The sequence below is a fragment of the Geotrypetes seraphini genome, chromosome 5 (genome assembly GCF_902459505.1).
Source record: "Geotrypetes seraphini chromosome 5, aGeoSer1.1, whole genome shotgun sequence".
NCBI lineage: Eukaryota > Metazoa > Chordata > Amphibia > Gymnophiona > Dermophiidae > Geotrypetes > Geotrypetes seraphini.
In genome coordinates this window covers 16,252,218-16,274,117 of record NC_047088.1, presented here as the reverse complement: position 1 = coordinate 16,274,117, position 21,900 = coordinate 16,252,218, and the positions used below count along the sequence as shown (strand labels likewise).

Here is a 21,900-nt window from a genome sequence, read left to right as displayed (position 1 = left end):
GCTGCCATGCTGCTGCTTTCTCATGGGGATTAGAACTCAGTACATTCACAAAGGCAGTGTTACACACATAGTAGCAAAAGCATTTTTTTGTATGGAAATTTGGCCAAAGTAAGTTTTGTTGTTGTGCTTCATACATTGTTCGCAAAGCAGACTAACATTTGTTTCTTGCCTCTTTCCCATTGTGCTGTAATTGTAGTTCTGTTCTCTGCTCTATTCTTCCTATGTTAAAATCATATTGTAAGCCACTCAATTGGTTTATCCAATGTGGCAAAGTAACAAATTTTAGATAAACTTGAAACTTACTATTACACTTTTAAAGGAGATGCTGCTATATAGTGAATGAGTCATCTATTTTACCACATCCAGGCCATTATCTGGGGGTTTTTTCTTTCTTTCTTAGGGAACGATGGAAGAAAAGATCTATGATCGCCAGGTAGCCAAACAATCGCTGTCCTTTCGAGTGATTGATCAACAGCAAATTGAGCGGCATTTTACAATGAATGAGCTGACAGAGCTCTACTCTTTTGAACCAGATTTGTTGGATGATCCTAATTCAGAAAAGAAGAAAAAGAGGGACACACCTGTGCTGCCAAAGGTGAGCTGGTTAATTGAATTCTCATAGAGGCATGTTGAGCAACAAATTTGAAGCATTCTTTATGTTAGGGATAGGTCTCAGGATTTGAATTTAAAAATGGATTGACTAAGAGATGGTAGTGGTAAGTGGAATTGACTCAGAAGAAAGAAAAGTGAGTGGTAGAGTACTTCAGTAATCAGACTTGGGGCCAGTTCAGTATCTTTGATATCGCTGAAGGGTTAAAAGGAAAAGTTTTCATTTCTGGAGGCATCTTTTCAGCTCAAATGAAGAGATGGAAAGGACTGAGCTCAGTAAAAGAAAAAGACCCCCATATTGAAAATTACAGGCACAATAGGTTATATCAATGTCTGCTTCTGTTACTTCTAACTTTTACTGAGAAGTTTACAGAATCTTTTATCATATAACCCCTGACATAGGCCATATGCCAAAACATGGACCATTTTGGGTCTCCTAATAAATCTTTGTTTCCTCTGGTTCTGAGGTTCCATCATGAAGGGCATAGAGAGAGTAGTGAGGGACAGATTCTTCAAACTTTCGAATAATAAAAGAACAAGAGGGCATTCGGAGAAATTGAAAGGGGACAGATTCAAAATGAATGCTAGGAAGTTCTTTACCCAACGTGTGGTGGACACCTGGAATGCGCTTCCAGAGAACGTAATAGGGCAGAGTATGGTACTGGGGTTCAAGAAAGGATTGGACAATTTCCTGCTGGAAAAGAGGATAGAGGGGTATAGATAGAGGATTACTGCACAGGTCCTGGACCTGTTGGGCCGCCGCATGAGTGGACTGCTGAGCACGATGGACCTCAGGTCTGACCCAGCAGAGGCATTGCTTATGTTCTTATGTTCTTTTCAATCCAATCAAGTGTGCTCTCTTATAACCTGCTAAATCCCAATACTTTGATCCAGAATGGCTTTACAAAAAGAATAGGAGAAAAAAGTATTCATGAACATCAGCGAAGAAATTATTCAATTATTGTCTCAGATATTTCTCAAAGACATAAGTCTTATAAGATAGCTGAATTAATCTGAATTGTTAGCGCATTCCAAATCTACACTGCTTGGTAAGAGAGAGACCTTTCAAAAACCTTCATTGATGATACATATTTAAATGATGGTTTGCCTTATCTGCCCTCATGTTTCTATGTACCCCATTATTTCCTTTGGGAAAATAAGAGGGGGTCGGAAAAAGTCGTGTTTGAGGGTTTCCAAGGGTAGGGTTCAGGTCTCCCAACTCTAAAACCTCTATTTTCAAGATTTTTATCTTTTAATTTGGTCTCCATGAGCCATTGTTGGTGCGATTTTTCTGGCAGTGGCCATCTTGGATTTTAAACTAGCTTTTTCTAAAGCCTATTCTGCCTCAAAATCCCCCTCGATTTTTACAGTATCAATACGAATGGACTCCTCAACCTGTGCTAGCATAAATCCATGTGTTGGTTATGCCGGATTGCCAGAGAAGGAGCATCCATGTGCCATGGTGCATGTGATGAGGGGGCTGGAGCTTCAAGCTTAGCCCCTTCTGCTTCTTCCAGGGTCGGGGAACTGTCCTGGGTCGAGGAGATGGGGATGAAATCCTGCTGGTACCTGAAACTGTGAGAGTGCAAAGTGCTGTTGTGTAGATCCGTAGGTCCCCCAAAAGCCTTTCCAGTGGTCCATCAGAGGTCGATCTTTGCTCATGGGCAAGACTTCTCCCCGGAATTTGTCCAGCTCATGTGGAGAGCTTTTTTAAAAGACCCAAGCCGCGCTCTGCAGTCGGAGGGCACGTCACAATGTTTCCAGGGAGAGTGGCTGCTCACCTCCACAGAATGAGAGTCTTCAGTACACCCCTATCTAGACGAACAGCTCATCAGAGCTCCATCCATGCTGGAGTGCGAATGGACAGTGTGGACGATTGTGGCTCTCCTGCAATAGTTGGACTGGATTGTCAATGTCAAAAAGAACCAGCTGCAATCAACTCAGAGACTGGAATATCTATTCTATTAGACATGGCACAAGGCCGCATCTTTCTTCCTGAGCCACTCAAACAGAAACTTCAGAAACAAAAGTCTTGGACCTGTTAGCGCTTCAGAACTCCAAGGCCTAGCACTACCTTCAGATGTTGGGCTCTATGGCAGCCTCGCTAGAGGTTGTTCCCTGGGCTAAGGTGCACATGAAGCCCCTCCAGGAGTCTCTCCTGTCTTGGTGGTCACCTCAGCATCATTCTTTTCAGATGCAGCTCCCATTGACAGGGACAGCGAGGAGCAGCGTACACTGGTGGCTTCAAGATGCTTCCTTGCGAAGGGCATTTCTCTCTGGATCGCAGAATGGATGACTCATGACCAATGCCAGCCTTTTTGGCTGGGGAGCCCATTGGAGACCACTCATTCCAAGGCCAGTGGACTCTCCATCAAAAGGGGTGGTCCATAAACTGTCTAGAGCTCCAAGCCATAAGGCTAGCGTTGCGATATCTGGAAAAGACACTGGAGGGAAGGGCAGTAAGAGTGTTTTCTAACAATGCAACAGCAGTAGCATTTGTGAACTGGCAGGGAGGCACCAGAAATGCTCCTTTGCATCTAGAAGCACAGATGCTCTTCTGGTGGGCGGAAGTACACCTTCAGGCTCTCTCCGCTGTGCATGTGGCCAGAGTAGAAAATGTTCAAGTAGACTGGGGCAGACCAGCAATGGACGATGACTTCTGCCATGAACTCAAAAGTCAAGTGCTTCTTCAGTTGAAGAGCCGAACTCAGAAGCATAGGACTGGACATGTTAGTTCAACCCTGGCCAAGCTAGGATCTTTTTTTTATTAAAAGTTTTATAATCAGAAATATACATTCACTTCAGCATGTAACAAATACAACCAATGCACAGTAATCAACTAGTACAATGTTAGAATAAACATACCATCAGTGCAATTTTCACCCACAAACCACCCCTCCCAACCCCCCAACCCCACCCCACAGAAATAATATCCACGGACATATGACCACCAAGGCTCTCATGGCAGTACATTTTAAACCTAAATACAATTAAATGTGTGCATTTTAGGTAAGACCAACACTTTTAAAGTACAATAATTCTCTGAATTCTTTTTAATAACATTGTTATGCTGTTCCTAACCAATGATGAATAAAATACTTCTTACCATTAATGCGACTTTTGGTGCTGCATGGTTTTGCTGATGGCTTTGTTGTCTGGTTGATACGTGGTGAGGTTAAGTTTCATGCAGGCATTGAGACTTCCATCTGTTAAACGTGATTGTAGGTTGGTCTTTACTCTTAATGTTCCTTAGATGTGAGAAAGACTGCTCACATGCATACGTAGAGCCAAACATTGTCAGTACAGCAGTACTCACACGCTGCAGTATGTGATATGTGACGGGAAGCGCGTTCCAAGTTTTGATAATCAGCTGGTTCTCCGGTTGAAGTTTTTTCATTTCTCCCCACTTGTGTTTGCTCGCCAACTCTGCTTGCTGTCGTGCAAGTCTTTCCAAATCTTCATTCAGTGACTTGAACTTATTCACCCACATGTCTGAGACCTTCAGGTCAGCAGCTTGTAGCTCAAAATCTCTGACGGAGACACCGGGGATGTAACTCAAGTCGGCGCTGTCCACTGCACACTCGTGTGGATGGGTGATGAACTTAAAAAGACGAGTGTGCTCACGAAATTCTCCAAAGCGCGCTTTGAATGATTGCAGGAGATTAGATGTGAAGCCCGCTAGCTGCTGAAGATCAAGATGTTGAGCAGGGTCACTTGCTGTGCATACATCTTTAAACTCCCCAAGTTTTTCAAAGTGTAGTAAATGACCTGTTTCAAAGTCGGCGATGAAGAGTTCTAGCTTTGTTTTCAAATGCAAACACTGCTTGTTGAAGGGGTAAGACTGTATTTCCAACGCCTTGAATTTTCAAATTGAGCTGGTTCAGATGTTCAGTGATGTCCACGAGATAGTAAAACTTCAAGAGTCACTTAGTGTTAGCTAACTCAGGATGCTCGACGTTTTTCATTTCCAAGAAAAGTCCGGATTTCGCTCAGACAAGCCGCGAAACAGCTGAGCACCTTCCTTCTTGATAACCAATGCACATTGCTGTGCAGAAGCAGACCAGGATAACTATTCCCCACTTCTTCCAGCAGTGTTTTAAACTGGCGATCATTTAAAGCTCGGGCAACAATAAAGTTGACCACCTGAATGACCAGCGACATCACCTCACCAAGCTGCTCACCACACATCTGAGCATAAAGCGCCTCCTGATGTAGGATGCAGTGAAAACTTAGGATGGGTCTCTTTACATGTTCACGAAGAAACGCTACGAATCCTCTGTTTTTCCCCGCCATGCACGGAGCACCATCAGTACACACTGAAACAAGTTTATCCATTGGTAGATTTTGTTCTTTAATGAAATCAATGAAAGACTTGAATAAATCCTCCCCTCTTGTTGTCTCTTTCATAGGCAAAACAGCGAGACTTTCCTCACATAGTGTGTCACCGACAGCATACCTTGCAATCACACTGAACTGGGATAAATGGCTTGTCTGTTGATTCATCCAGAGTGAGAGAAAAGAATGGTGCTGCATTTATGTCCTTCACTTGTGTTGCCTCAATTTGATTTGCCATCATGATGGTACGATCGTGAACAGTTCTTGCCGACAGAGGCATGTCTTTTATTCGTTTGATTATCTTGTTTTTATCTGAAAAGTCGTCAGAAAGTTCATTGGCAACATCAAGCATGAATGTTTTGGCATACTCCCCATCTGTGAATGGCTTTCCGTTTCTCACAATTGCTAAAGCATCAGCAAAGCTAGCCGAATTCCAGTCACCTTGTTGGGTCCAAACACTGAGTTGCTGCTGACAGTAGCTCTTGACATGCTTTCTTCCTGCTGTCCCCCGCAGGATATTTCGATACAAATGTAGTATGGCATGTGTCGAAGTGCCGCTTTATATTTGACCGTTTCATCGATGCAATTTTATCATTGCATATTAGACACACTGCAGAACCTGCTCTCTCCACAAAGGTGAATTCCTCTGTCCATTCCTGTTGAAAAGTACGATGATACTCATCTTTTTTTTCTTTTAGCCATATTCTTCAATAAGAGGGCAGGGTAGCCAATTACAAGTATAGCTGGTGGGATGGACCCTTACAGGCTGTCAAGGCAGGTTAGGCCCAAGTCGGGGGCTTGATGTTCAGCCAATGGTGGAAAGTGGCATGATTTGTGGCTGCCTGTGTAGGCAGCTTCAGGCCCTTTCGGCCACAGATGCTGCGGGGGCCGCAACTGTAGCTAGGCCGAAGCGGGGGCCTCAATTTGTGGCAGTACGTTTTGCTGGCGGGCCACTGACTGTAGCAAGGCACAAGTGGGGGCCTCAATTTGTGGCTGTATGTTGGCTGCGGGGGCTACCAACTTTAGCTAGACCGAAGCCTCAATTTGTGCCTGCGGCCCGTTCTTCCGCAAATGCTGCAAGGTAGGGCGATGGATCGCCTGTGAATTTTGCGATGCCAAAGCCAGATACTGCGATAAAATAGACAAAGGTTAAACTGAACTAGTAAGAAGCTGTGTCCTTAGTGCCCCCAGTGCCCCCGTCCCGTGTCCATAATGCCCCCAGTGCCTCCGTCCCGTGTCCATAATGCCCCCAGTGCCTCCGTCCCGTGTCCATAATGCCCCCAGTGCCTCCGTCCCGTGTCCATAATGCCCCCAGTGCCTCCGTCCCGTGTCCTTAGTGCCCCCAGTGTCCTTAGTGCCCCCAGTGCCTCCTTCTTATGTCCCCCCACTACCTTCCAGATTTTGTCCACCCCCAAAGCCTGCCTGCCTGCCTGCCTACCTATCTCCCTCCCTGCCGCGCTAAAGCCAGCCAGCTTGCCTGCCTACATCCTTCTCTCCCTGCCGCGGGAAAAAAAAAATAGCGTCTCTCTCCTTCCTTCCCCCGGCTGCGCCACTGCAATCTTACCTCCCCGTTGCTGCTGCTAATCGCCGCTGACAATGTCTTCTTTCCGACGTCAATTCTGACGTCAGAGAGGACATTCCGGGCTAGCCAATCATTGCCTGGCTGGCCCGGAACGTCCTCTCCGATGTCAAGACGTCGGAAAGAAGACATTGTCGGCGGCGATTAGCAGCAGCAACGGGGAGGTAAGATTGCAGCGCCCCCATATTCCTGTTCCAACTTCACCCCCCACTTGTGTTCCCCCAGTTCCCAATCAAGCACTAGTTTTATCTGAGCTGACTGATAGTACCACCATAAATTAGGCACCCCTCTGCCCCCTACTTCTCTGGCTGCCCATTTGAGAGATTGCGATAATATAGGAGGCTTTCTCTGCCAAATGAAACTACTGAGCTCCGCCCCCAACTTCCACAGCTCCCCGGATGGCACTGGCACCGGCAACGTTTGAAAAAGGAATAACAACTGGGGAAGCACATTCATCTTTACAATAGCTATTCGGCCCCACCAGGAAAGCCAGAGGCCGTTCCACCGCTGTAGATCAGATCTAATACGCCTATAAATAGGTGGATAATTCTCCGCATATATTTGAGAAAGATCCTTGGGAATATAAATTCCCAAATATTTAAGCCCTTGGGAGACCCAGCAAAACGGGAAGCGCCCCCTGAGCCCATCCACCTCCAACTCTGTCAAATTCAATATTTCCATCTTATCTAAGTTTATTTTGAACCCTGACACTGTCCCATCGGTATCAAAAAGCTGTAACAGTCTCGAAATAGAGTCCTCTGGCGTTCCCACATACAATAAAATATCATCAGCAAAAAGCACTATGCGGTGTTCCTCCCCATTCTGTATGATCGCGACTAAGTCAGGGTAGTGACAAATACCCAGGGCTAATGGTTCGATAGATATAGCAAATAAAAGAGGCGATAGCGGACATCCCTGTCTGGTCCCTCGATATATAGAAAAAAAAATCAGTGTAGGATTGATTAATCCGAAGGTATGTGAGGATTCATACAGAGCTTTAATCCATGCACTAAAAGTGTCTCACAGACCCATATGTCTCATCACTTCCCACAGGGAACCCCACAAGACCCAATCAAAGCCTTCTCTGCATCTATTGCCATCAAGACAGTCTTGTCCTGTCTAGAAACCACCGCCCACAATAGATGTAAGGTGTGCCTGATGTTATCACTTACTTGTCTACGCTATATGAACCCATCTTGATCTTGATGAATCTATGAAGGCAACACCTTTCCCAACCGCAGGGCCAAAACTTTAGCCAAAATCTTAACATCTAAATTGAGAAGCGAAATAGGTCGGTATGAACCACAAGACAAGGGATCCCTCCCAGGTTTCAGGAGGATCGCTACCCCAGCTTCTCCCATAGTTTTCGGTAGAGCCCCTCCCTGAAGAACTCCATTAGCCACTCTAACCAGTAGAGGCCCCAATTGTGCCGAAAATTGTTTATATCGACTAGTATATCTGTCCAGCCCCGGGGATTTGCCATTTTTCAAGGACCGAATCACCCCTAAAACTTCAGATAATTTAATGGGTTCCTGCAAAAACTCTCTATCGGAGATCGAGAGCTCAGGTAGAGGTATTGAGTTGAGGAATCTAGACTGCGCCTCCTTGTCCGTCGGCTCAGGAGGACCATATAGCTGAGAATAAAAATGCATAAACTCCTGTTGAATCGCCGTATCCGTAACCTTTGGCTCCCCTCCCGCAACTTCATGAATCTGAATTATAGTAGCCCGGGCCTGTTTAATCAGGATGTACCTGGCAAATTGTGCACTAGCCTTATTACTATGTTCATAGATATTTAGTCTAAATCGCTCCTGCATTCGATCAGTCTCAGCCACCTGAAGTTGGTATATTTCATCTTTCACCCGCTGCAGTTGGACCAGTGTCTGGGGATCCTGCCCAGCCTGGTGAGCAGTTTCCAGCTGGAGCAGGTGCATTCGTAACTGGAGGAAGCTTTGGGCTCACTGGCGCTTATATCTAGATCCCCCATTTAATAAGTTTCCCCCGAATCACTACCTTTAGGGTGTCCCACAAAGTAGCATCAGAGACCTCCCCATTATCATTAAAATCCAAGTAATCCCGAATAGTGCGTTCTACCCCTCAACTATAGGCGGAGAACCCAATAAAGATTCATTGAGTCTCCAATGTCGCCTACCCCCTGGATCCAGTAACCCTTTACAGGCCACCCAGACTGGGGCATGATCTGAAATGCGCATCGTCTCTATTTCCGCCCGTTGCAGCCGTCCCATCTGGTTCTTATGAATCCACAACCCATCCAATCTAGTATAAGAATTTTGGGCGTGAGAGTAAAAGGTAAATGTCTTTTGGGACCCATGAAGCAGTCGCCAACTATCAACCAGTCCCAGGGAAAGCATCAGTGTTCTAAGCGCTTTGGTGGGGCTCCGAAGTGCTCTACGTCTTCCCCCCCGAGCGGTCCAAAGAGGGATCCGGTAGGACATTGAAATCCTCCAGTTCTTTTAGTAGCTCCCTCTCCCTGATGAGTCCATATCAAATCAAATTGGGGTCTGCGAAGAAGAGCTACATCTTGGGTCTCAAATGGGTCTCTTGTAATAAGCAACTTTCCCACTTCATGCGTATTACATCGTGAAAAACCATGCTCCTCTTGCCAGGACTATTCATCCCATTTACATTCAAGGACCCAATTAAAACCTCTGGTTCCTCTTCATCACGCCCCCTGATCCCCCCCCCATGTCTTCTTCCAATTCCCTGTCCTTTCCTCACCCCCTCCTTCTCTCCCCCCTCCAAGTAGCTGATCCCGCAAACCTCGAGTCAGCCAGTTTGAGAAAAATGAGTCAAGTCGAAGAAGCTCATTCATCCCACTCTCCCCTTCTCTGCAGTCATGCTCCCTATTAATACCCATCCGTATAATAAAGCCACCCATTCTCTCCTCTGCACGCATACCGTCTTATTCAGTGAAACATTCAAACACAGTGCGAGTTGCGGTTTCCCCATACCCTCATACAGTTCAACTCCTACAATTTACTTAACCATAAACAAGTAGTGAATCTCAGGAAGATATACAACAGAGCTAAAACTTTAAAACACATTGCCAGCATATCCTGCCCTGGGAAGGATAATGATCCGAGACACAGTAGCAAAGAGATGCAGAGCAGTTCAAGTAGCCGATGTTGAAGGCTGGCTAGTCTCATCAGGGACCCGGTGATCCCTCCCAACAGGCTCCGCACTCACGCTAGGCGAACTCTGCTCCAGTGAGTCTGCGGGCAAGCGACATCCCATTTCTTTTAGGGCCATCCATGCATCTGCCACTTTATGGTGTTTCCCATTAATAGTGAATAGCAGACCGAATGGAAAAAGCCATCTATAGCGATAGCCCTCAGCACGCAGCACTTGGGTAACTTCCCGAAAGGATCACCGTTTTTGCAGGGTAGCAGTAGCCAAGTCTTGATATACCCCTACTGCTATCCTCTGCCAGATGAAATTGGGGCATCGACGCGCTGCCTGGAGAATCTTTTCCTTCACCAAAAAGTCCCCAAAACAGGCAACAATATCACAGTTATCTGTCCCACGAGTCTGCCCCAAACTTCTATGGGCCTGAAGTAAAATAATAGGGGACTGCTTCCCCCTATCTTCCTCCCCAAGCAAATGAACACAAAATTCCTGCACCACTTCACGTGCATCTTTATAGCGCTCAGTTTCAGGGATACCCTTAAATCGCAAGTTCCATCGCAATCTGTTCTCCAAATCTTCGACTTGCCGCCGCAAGTCGTCAAGCTGTGTTACTGCCGTATCAACCACCATGGAGGTCTCCTGCAGGGATATCTCCAACCGCCCCTCGGAGGCTGAGATTCTGCCTTCCAGCTCTCCCACCTCCGCCCGGATCTCTGCAAGGGCCGCCTTCACATCCGAGCGCAGACCCACCATTTCGGCTATAAGGTCCCGGAACCAATGTTTGATGTTCCCCTCCGCTAGAGGTTCACCTGCTGATGAAGAAGTTTTAGAGATTCCGGCTTGTGGGGCCGCGAGTAGTTGCGCCCATCTTAGGTAAATTCGCCGGAGGGCTGTTCACATGCGATCGTGTTTTAACACTGGATGTGCCTGGAAATTGGAACCTTTCCAATTTTTTCTTACTCGCCATGCACTCAGCAATTGTACTCTCTAAAGAAAGACTCTCAAACTGCAGGAGAAAGTAAATATAATACTGTAAAGCTCGTGCCCCGACGGAGCTCAAAAATTAAGCAGCCATGCTTCCAAGTGACGTCACTTCCTCTCTCCAAGCTAGGATCTTCTTTACCTCTTATCCTCCCCCCCCTTCCCCCCTTGGCCTATGGTGGGCCAGGTCATCTTCAGGATCACGATTCATCCAGGTCTCATGATTTTAGTGGCCCCAGACTGGCTTCACTGTCCGTGGTATGTGGATCTCATTTATCTTCAGAGGCACAAGGGCCTCAAGCTCCCTCTTCATCATGGTATTCTCAGTCAGGGACCAGTTCTTATGGAGAATCCTTGGCACTTTGGTCTTACAGCATGGCTCTTGAGGGCAAGGTCCTGATTCAAAGAGGCTTCCCAGATGTAGTGAAAAAGCCTTCTACTATGGCAGCCTATGCCAAGGCTTGGAAGGCTTTGCAGCAGAGGTGTGAAAGGGACCAGGTGCAGCCATTATGGGCTTTCTTTTCAGTAGTCTTAGCTTTTCTGCAGGCCTGTCTGGAAAAAGGCCTGGTAGTGGCTTCTCTCAACGTACAAGTGGCAGGTCTCTTTCACTTTCGGTAGCAGTACTCACCCTGTGCGTTAGCCCAGAAGGAGAATTTCTTGCCTCCAATTCTAAAATTTTGATTATTTTATATTTCAACGTTGTTCTCCGCAATATAAAATAATTTTAATATAAATAGTGAGTATAAAACTTTTACTTAGCTTGTAAGCTTTATTTTAAAGAGGGGAGCGCCTCCCCTCTTTAAAATAAAGCTTACAAGCTAAGTGAAAGTTTTATACTCACTATTTATATTAAAATTATTGACATAAAAAGAATTAAAGAAAAAATATATATAAAAAAACGTTATATTTTGATCCAATGAGATCCTATGAAGATTGGGTTCAGTGAGCTCTGTTCACCAGAACCAACGGGAGATCAACCCTCTGAGGATCGAGTATCAAAGTATTTCCTTATAAATATCTATTTATGAATGTGTGAAGATTATATTCAACCGGATGTTTTTGATATAAATTCTATCCAATAGATTGGAGACATCTAATGGGGTGTCTCATGGATTTTCATTTCCAGATTGTTGCAGATCTAATCTCTTTGGTAAGTAATAGGCTCTTACAAGGGGAGGCATAGATTGTTCCGGTATGTTCAAAATTTCTTTAAAGTATCTTTTTATCATCTCTATTGGAGTAACAACAGATACCTTAGGAAAATTTAATATACGCAGGTTATTAACTCTGCTCATATTTTCCAAAGCCTCCAATTTTTTCCTTAAGAAAGTATTGTCTGTTATAAGTGCTTCTTGGATTTTTTTTGTTCCCGGAAATCAACTCAGTAGAAACTTTTAAAAGTCTGTTTTAATTGTTATAGTATCTTGTTTTAAATCGGAAAGTTCTTTTGTATGTATATTTAATCTCTCTCCTTGTTTATTTACTTGCGGAACATTTGAATTCCCAAGTTTTACTACCAAGTCCCACAAAGCGTCCAGAGTAACTTCAGGTGGTTTAGTTGCCAATGAAAAAGTTACAAGCGGTGAAAGGGAACTTTCAGCTCCCAGGCATACCTCTTGACTGCCTCGGTTCATCTCTGCTGATGGTCCTTCCTCAGGCGGTCACTCCGGGGGAATCAAAATCTCCTCGGGTACCTCCAGCAAGCCCTCATCAGCTTCCCGTGGCTCAATCACCACCTCCTCAGAAGTGTTGAGCATACGCGGAGAGCTTCCTCTCTGAGGTTGCGGGGGTGGTAATCTGCTTTCAGGGCTCAAGGTGGCGTCAAGCCAAGGGAAACCAACCACAGCGTCACTCTCCGCTTGTGCCTTCTGCAGGAGTTTCCCCTACTGTTCCAGATGTGACCAGGTCTTTAGAGTTTATAATTCTTTATTCATTTTCTTATGTTACAACAAGTGTTACAAATAAACTTATTAGAAACTTGAATATATATACTTGATTAACTCACATATTAACATCAAATTAACATTTCTTTAAAAATTAATATTATATAAAGTTATAATATTATGTAATAAATCTAAATTTATATGATTCTTATTGAATATAATAATTCCTCCCCCCTCCCTCCCTCCCAATCATTAATACATATAATCCATTTATTATAAATTCTTTCTTATATTGATACAATATATAATAATCAGAAATAAAATCCCTCCCCATTTCCCTCTTATTAAAAATCTTATCATGGGAAAAGTTAATCATTCATTACAGAAATTAGTTAATGGTCCCCATATTTTTTGAAATTTACTCACATATCCTTTTTGTGTTGCAATGGTGAGTTCCATTTTGTATATATGGCATACAGAATTCCACCAAAAACTGTAGTTTAACATATCATATTTTTTCCAATTGTATGTTATTTGCTGTATTGCTATTCCAGTTAAAATAAACAGAAGTTTATTGTTGCTTGCTGAAATTGACTTTTTGCTCTCATAGTTGTGCCAAATAGAATAGTATCATATGTCAAGGCTACCGGATTTTCCAACATCCTATTAATTTGAGGCCAAATTGATTTCCAAAATGATAATATAAATGGACAATAGAATAAAAGGTGATCTAATGTCCCGACTTCAACATGACAGTGCCAGCATCTATTAGACTTAGAACTATCTATCTTTTGTAAACGAACAGGGGTCCAAAAAGCTCTATGTAAAAGAAAAAACCAAGTTTGTTTCATAGATGCTGACATCGTACATTTTAACCTCCAAGACCAAAGTCGTGGCCATTGAGATGCAGTAATTTGGTGCTTTATCTCAATGCTCCAAATGTCTCTAAGACCATTTTTTGGTTTTTTATTTACAAGTTCAGATATTAATTTATACCACTGTGCGGCTTTATGATCTGTTGAATCCATCTGCAAACATATGAATTCCAAACTATGATAATTGGTAAGATTTTTCCATTCCGGGAACCCTACCTGAATGGATTGCTTCAATTGCAACCATCTAAAATATTGTGATTTATTAAGCTCAAATTTGTGTTGCAATTGTGAAAACTCCAGCAACTTACCATTTTGTATTACATCATTCAAAATACGAATACCTGCTATCATCCAATGTTTCCAGATGATTTTAAATCCGCCTATTTTGATCTTGGGGTTTAACCAAATCATTTGAGTTGTTGATTTACTTATTGGAATAGGAGTTAGATTACTTATATATCTTAGAGTTTTCCAGGTATCCATAAATATTCTATGTTCTTTATATAACCTTGGCATTTTAACACTAACTACGTGACTGAGACGCAAGGGAAACATGAGTCTCCATTCTAACCAGAACCATTCTGGAATATTATCATTGGGCTCTGGGAGGATCCAATACATACCTTGACGTAAGATATAGGCTTGATGGTACCTATAAAAATTGGGAAAATTTACCCCACCCTCCACAATTGGCTTTTGCAATGACACTAAAGCAATTCTGGGATTTTTACCAATCCAAATAAATTTTGTTAAAATCCTATTTAATTTTTTATAAAAAGATTTTTGAAAGAAAGCTGGTATCATCCCCATTTGGTAACAAACTACAGGCATAATCATCATTTTAACAGTTTGTACTCTTCCCCACCAAGATAAATGCAAAGGATTCCATTGCTCACACATTTCTGTAACTTTCTGTAATATGTACTTTTCATTACTTTTCATTGTTTCATCTATAGTTTTTGTAATCCAAATTCCCAGATATTTGATAGCCTCCTCTTTCCAAACAAAGGAGAATGTATCAAATAGTCCTTTTGTACAGTGTACCGTATTTTCGCGGATATAACGCGCGCGTTATACGTGATTTTACGTACCGCGCATACCCCTCGCGCGTTATATGCCTGAGCGCGGTATACAAAAGTTTTTAAACATAGTTCCCACCCCCCCCCGCCGCCCGATTCACCCCCCCAGCAGGACCGCTCGCACCCCCACCCCGAACGACCGCTCGCACGCGCTCCCACCCGCACCCGCATCCACGATCGGAGCAAGAGGGAGCCCAAGCCCTCTTGCCCGGCCGACTCCCCGACGTCCGATACATCCCCCCCCCCGGCAGGACCACTCGCACCCTCACCCCGAAGGACCGCCGACTCCCCAACAATATCGGGCCAGGAGGGAGCCCAAACCCTCCTGGCCACGGCGACCCCCTAACCCCACCCCGCACTACATTACGGGCAGGAGGGATCCCAGGCCCTCCTGCCCTCGACGCAAACCCCCTCCCCCCAACGACTGCCCCCCCCCAAGAACCTCCGCCCGTCCCCCAGCCGACCCGCGACCCCCTTGGCCGACCCCCACGACACCCCCGCCCGCCTTCCCCGTACTTTGTGTAGTTGGGCCAGAAGGGAGCCCAAACCCTCCTGGCCACGGCGACCCCCTAACCCCACCCCGCACTACATTACGGGCAGGAGGGATCCCAGGCCCTCCTGCCCTCGACGCAAACCCCCCTCCCTCCAACGACCGCCCCCCCCCCCAAGAACCTCCGACCGACCCGCGACCCCCCTGGCCGACCCCCCCACCCCCCTTCCCCGTACCTTTGGAAGTTGGCCGGACAGACGGGAGCCAAACCCGCCTGTCCGGCAGGCAGCCAACGAAGGAATGAGGCCGGATTGGCCCATCCGTCCTAAAGCTCCGCCTACTGGTGGGGCCTAAGGCGCGTGGGCCAATCAGAATAGGCCCTGGAGCCTTAGGTCCCACCTGGGGGCGCGGCCTGAGGCACATGGGCCAAACCCGACCATGTGTCTTAGGCCGCGCCCCCAGGTGGGACCTAAGGCTCCAGGGCCTATTCTGATTGGCCCACGCGCCTTAGGCCCCACCAGTAGGCGGAGCTTTAGGACGGATGGGCCAATCCGGCCTCATTCCTTGTTGGCTGCCTGCCGGACAGGCGGGTTTGGCTCCCGTCTGTCCGGCCAACTTCCAAAGGTACGGGGAAGGGGGGTGGGGGGGTCGGCCAGGGGGGTCGCGGGTCGGTCGGGGGTTCTTGGGGGGGGGCGGTCGTTGGAGGGAGGGGGGTTTGCGTCGAGGGCAGGAGGGCCTGGGATCCCTCCTGCCCGTAATGTAGTGCGGGGTGGGGTTAGGGGGTCGCCGTGGCCAGGAGGGTTTGGGCTCCCTTCTGGCCCAACTACACAAAGTACGGGGAAGGCGGGTGGGGGTGTCGTGGGGGTCGGCCAGGGGGGTCGCGGGTCGGCTGGGGGACGGGCGGAGGTTCTTGGGGGGGGGGCGGTCGTTGGGGGGAGGGGGTTTGCGTCGAGGGCAGGAGGGCCTGGGATCCCTCCTGCCCGTAATGTAGTGCGGGGTGGGGTTAGGGGGTCGCCGTGGCCAGGAGGATTTGGGCTCCCTCCTGGCCCAATATTGTCGGGGAGTCGGCGGTCCTTCGGGGTGGGGGTGCGAGTGGTCCTGCCGAGGGGGGAGAAGAATCGGACGTCGAGGGGGGGCATCAGGCTTTCAGGATGGGGACAGGACTTCAAGGGGGGACAGGCAGATCTTCAAGGGGGACAGGCAGACCTTCAAGGGGGACAGGACTTCAAGGGGGGACAGGCAGACCTTCAAGGGGGGACAGGACTTCAAGGGGGACAGGCACGGAGAGGCGGGGCAGTGCACCGAAAGTCAGGGCGGGTGAACGGTGAGTCGGGGCAACCAGAGGAGAGTCGGGGCAGTGCACCGAAAGTCAGGGTGAGTCGGGGCAACCAGATGAGAGTCGGGGAGGGCGAAAGGAGAGTCGGGGTGGCCAGAGGAGAGTCGGGGAGAGCGAAAGGAGAGTCGGGGTGGCCAGAGGAGAGTCGGGCAGCATGCGCGTTATATGCCTGAGCGCGGTATAGAAAAGTTTTTGTACATATCATCGTGATTTCTGCGCGCTATACCCCTGTGCGCGTTTTACAATGGTGCGCGTTATATCCGCGAAAATACGGTACATTTAATGGAAGAATTTCTGATTTATTCCAATTTATCTTATATCCTGAGAATTTTCCAAATTTTTCAATTAATTCGAGTAAATATGGAATGGTAGATTCTGGATTCCTCAAATATAATAGTAAATCATCTGCATATGCAGATACTTTGTATTCTCTATCTGAGTGTGGTATTCCTTGTATTTCCTTTACTTGTTGGATAGCTAATATTAAGGGTTCTAGTACAATATCAAACAGTAAAGGGGACAGTGGACAACCTTGTCTAACTCCTCTCTGTAAATTAAATTTTTCTGAAAAAGTGTTATTAATATATAATCTAGCAGAAGGGGAGTTATACAATGTTTGTATTATTTGTATGAATCCAGGACCTATACCAAACCATTCCATTGCCTGATACATAAAGGTCCATTCTACTCTATCAAAAGCCTTTTCTGCATCCAGAGAAATAGTAAAAGTAGGCTCATTCATTTTCTTTGTTATGTATAACATATGGAATGCCAATCTGGTGTTATGAGATGAATGTCTTTGAGCAACGAATCCTGTTTGATGCATACCTATAATATGAGGGAGAGCTTTAGCCAATCTTAATGCTATTATTTTTGCTAGTATTTTACCATCTACATTTATTAAAGATATTGGTCTATAGTTTGAAACCAAAGTGGGATCTTTATTTGGCTTTGGCAAAACAATAGTTAAAGATTCTGCTATAGTGCCTTTAATAGAACCTTTATTAAGTTGATGTTGATATAGATTTAATAAATAGGGTAATAGAAAATTTTGAAATGTTTTATAGAATTCTATTGTATATCCATCACCACCTGGAGCGGATCCAACTCTAAGGGATTTTAAAGCTGTTCCTAATTCTTTTAGTGATATTGGTTCTTCCATACTTCGTTTTACATGTTCAGGAATTTTTGGACCCTCTAACATTTTCAAAAATTCTAAACCATCTTTTTCTTTATTTAAATAAGTCTCGGAAGAATAAAGAGATCTATAAAACCTTAGAAACTGTTTTAAAATAGGCTCGATATGTGTTACTGTTTCACCATTTTCATCTTTAATGGCAATTATTTTTGATTTCCTTTTTTTCGCTTTAAGATAATTTGCCAATATTCTTCCCGCCTTATTTGAGTTACCATAATACAATGCTTGTTGAGAAAATATATCTTTTCTGATCAGTTTTGATGAAATCTCGTTATATTTCCCTTTAAGTTTTGACAATTCTTGTTGAATAGAATATTCCCATTTTTCTATAAGTTTTAATTCTAAAATTTTAATCTCTTTTTCTAAATTTAAAAATTCTTTTTTAGTTTGTTTTTTAAGATAAGCCGAATAAGAAATTATTTGTCCTCTCATTGATGCCTTAAAAGCATCCCATAATATTTCTCTAGAGATTTCATCTTTATCATTCAATTGAAAATAATCTTTCATTTTTATTTGAAGATTTTCACAATATTTTGGATCAGCAAGCAAGGTATTGTCAAATTTCCAGATTGGTCTATTTGTATTTTGATCAGTAATTTTAATTTCAATCCATACCCCACCATGATCAGATAAAATTATTGGATCTATGGCGGCTTTTGACACCTGATGTGCCAAATTATTTGAAATAAAAATATAATCTATTCTAGAAAAAGAATTATGAACATGAGAACAGAAAGAAAATTCCCGTCCATCAAAATGAAGTATTCGCCAAATATCTATCAAATTGCAAGATTGTATCAAATTATCTAGTCCCATAGATTTCATATATCTACTTGGGTTTTTATCCATTAGAGGATCCATAACAGCATTAAAATCCCCAGCTACTATTAAATTAGAAGTAGCCAGTGGTAATATCAGTTGTTGAAGAGTCTTAAAAAATTCATTTTGGTTCGAATTAGGGGCATAAATATTAAACAACGTCATGGTAGTATTTCCCATGTTCATTTCCACATTTACCCATCTTCCATATGTATCTGTTGCTTTTAATTTAAATGAAGCAGAGCATTTTTTATTTACTAGAATAGCAACACCTGCTTTTTTCCCTATTGCTGGTGAGTAAAAACAATGTTTGACCCATCCTCCTTCCAACTTGTTTGATTCAATATTTGAGAGGTGGGTCTCTTGTATAAAGTATATATCCGCATCTTGCCTCTTTAAAAATAATAAAGCTTTTTTCCTTTTTATTATATGATTTAGACCATTAACATTCAAAGATAAAATTTTAATATCCATTTAAATTGTTAAAATACCTTTTTTCCAAATATGAACTATGAATATTTGTTTTTATTAACTTATCCCAATATATTAAGAACATAAGAACATAAGAAATGCCATCTCCGGATCAGACCTTCGGTCCATCAAGTCCGGCGATCCGCACACGCGGAGGCCCTGCCAGGTGTACACCTGTCGTAATTTATAGTCCACCATATCCTTACATGCCTCTCTTAAGGAGATATGCATCTAGTTTGCTCTTGAAGCCTAGGACGGTCGATTCCGCAATAATCTCCTCTGGGAGGGCATTCCAGGTGTCAACCACTCTCTGAGTGAAGCAGAACTTCCTGACATTAGTCCTGAACCTGTCCCCCCTTAGCTTCATTACATGTCCTCTAGTCCGTGTCAAATTGGACAATGTAAATAATCTTCTCTGCTCTATTTTGTCGATTCCTTTCAGTATTTTGAAGGTCTCGATCATATCCCCACGCAGTCTCCTTTTCTCAAGGGAGAATAATCCTAGTGTTATAAGTCTGTCCTCGTATTCCAGTTTTTCCATACCCTTCACCAGTTTTGTTGCTCGTCTCTGCACCCTCTCCAGCAGTTTTATATCCTTCTTTAGGTAGGGAGACCAATGTTGGACGCAGTATTCCAAGTGTGGTCTGACCATTGCCCTATAAAGCGGCATTATAACTTTCTCCGATCTACTCGAGATTCCTTTCTTTATCATGCCCAACATTCTATTTGCCTTCTTTGCTGCTGCCGCGCATTGTGCCGACGGCTTCAGGGTCCTATCTATCAGTACACCCAGGTCCTTTTCTTGTTCACTCTTCTCTGTTTTATAATATCCCCATCCCTACCCTTACCCATCCCTTTATTAAATTTTACCCTCCCTTTCCCTCCCTCCCTCCCCCATATATATACGAGAACTTGGATACGCAGAGTGAGGTTAGGTATAGATAACTCCCACAAGCTATTACTTGTTTTAATTATAATTACTACAATTATTTTTCCCTTTTATTAAACTTAGATATAAAATCTCAGGATCTATTTCAATATTGTATAGGATTTATAAAGGAAAATTTTTTTTTTTCAATATTTATTTATTTATAATTTGTTTTCTATCTTTAATATTTTATAAGTTTTTCATCTAGATGAGTTAAGATGTATATTATATTGTTTTATTTATATTTATATATGATTATATGAATCATTAAAATATAGATTTCCTAAAATGAAAAATCAAGAATGTCATCATATTAAATATAAACAAAACAATAACATTGCTGTCATCTTGAATTATTAGTTAATTATCTGTGTATTATAAAGTTGTATGAGAATAGAATGTAAAGTTATAATCTATGATAATGCAATTTAACTAGATTTGCAGTATTCATATTTAAAATTAAGAATGTTATCAAACTTGAGCAAAAAAAACAGTTAACTGTTAACACACTGGGCTATTTTCCAATACTATTAGGAATTCATATTTCTATCTGGATTCCACATCTGCATTTATAAGATTTTATGATGTCATGTCTTTTCTATGTTTAGTTAGATTAATGTCTTATATGTCTTATGATGTCTTGTTTTTCATTTTGTGGTTTAGTTCCAGATTAAATGTTAAACTCTTGTCATTTTTCATTTTTTTTTTTAACCTTCTTATATATCTTTGTTCCGATGTATTAAGGCTTTTCTTTAATTGTGGTAATTTCTCTTTGCGATCTTGTTAAGAATATTCTTGAGATAATCCGTTCCATTGTAACAGGATCTTCCCTATCTTGTATCGTTGTTGTATATCTCTGTCATTTTGTAAAGGTTAATTTGTGTTTACGTTGAAAGGTTATGTTATTAAGTTGTATATATTTCCTCGATTATTTGAAACGCATATCTATCCGGAAGTATATTTTTCATCAGGAAATCTTTCAATTCAGCCAATGACATTTCGTTTTCATTTTTGATTTTATATTCTTTGTTTTGATTGAAGGAAATTTCTCTTTTCCTGTAAGTAACGCCCCTTGCGTTTCTTTAGCCAATCAGCAATTCTGTTAATTTATTGTCTATGAGCAGGGTTCTGCGTTTTGATCTTAAACGGAGTTTCTCTAGTTCCACGATGTCTCATGTAAGTCTGTTTTTTCTATAAATTCCAGAATCTAATTATGAAATTAGATAAGAATTATGTCTTTAAGCTGGCTTGAATGTGATGTTCTCTTCTTGCTTCTTAAAAAGAATGTTCCATGTTTTCAAATTATAATTCCATCCACGTGCAATTTTTTTTTCCGTTGTGTTAGATGTTTGAGATTTGATTTTTAACTGTATAAAGTTCTGTTCAAAGTTCAAAGTCAAAAGTTACAACTATGTAGAAATGAATTTTGACAATATTGCATTAGTTGTATTCAAGAAGACATTGGTTGTTCGTGTTGTTCAATAAATTCCTGTAGTTTCTTAGGGTCCGAGAAGTTTTGAGTAGTATTATTAATTGAAATTTTCATTACTGCCGGATATAATAGTCCATATCTAGCCATGGATCTTAATTGGGGTCTCATGTCTAGAAATTGTTTTCTTTTCAATGCCGTTTCTCTTGCGAAGTCAGGGACAATATGTATTTTTGTATCCTGACATTTGAGGTTTTGATTTTCTTTAGCTAATTGGCAAATTTCTACTGCTTGTTGATGTCTTAGAAGTTTAAATATTAAAGTTCTTGGGCCCTTTTGTGAATTTTTTATTTGGGTTGGAATCTGGTGTGCTCTTTCGATTTCTAATGCAGTTTTAAATTTCAATGGGAGCACTTTAGGCAAAAACTGTTCCAAGAATGTAATCGGGTCATTTCTTTCTACTCCTTCCGGCATCCCGATAATTCTTAAATTATTTCTTCGTTCACGATTCCTGCTGTCTTCAAGATCTCTTTTCATTTCTGTGACTTCTTTCCATATTGTTTTATTATGTCTCATTTCCATATTTATTTGTTCAGAGTTTTCCTCTAAAATAGTTATTCTATTTTCTGTCAATTCCACTCTCTTATTGAGTAATGCGGTATCGTCTATTGCTTTTTGTAATTTTTTATTGCTGTCTAAAACAATTTCTTTTATTTGTCGTAATTCTTCCATAACATCGGG

At 43.0% G+C, this 21,900-nt stretch overlaps 1 protein-coding gene across 7 annotated transcripts in view; it reads left to right on the top strand.

Annotated features, from left to right (window-relative positions):
* ATRX (ATRX chromatin remodeler) overlaps window positions 1–21,900 on the top strand; it is a 643,287-nt gene that overhangs the window by 567,018 nt on the left and 54,369 nt on the right. For all 7 annotated transcript variants that reach the window (XM_033946347.1, XM_033946348.1, XM_033946345.1 and 4 more), the window contains one exon: window positions 401–595. In XM_033946347.1, coding sequence (XP_033802238.1) covers window positions 401–595 — 195 coding nt within the window. The remainder of the gene's footprint in view (window positions 1–400; window positions 596–21,900) is intronic.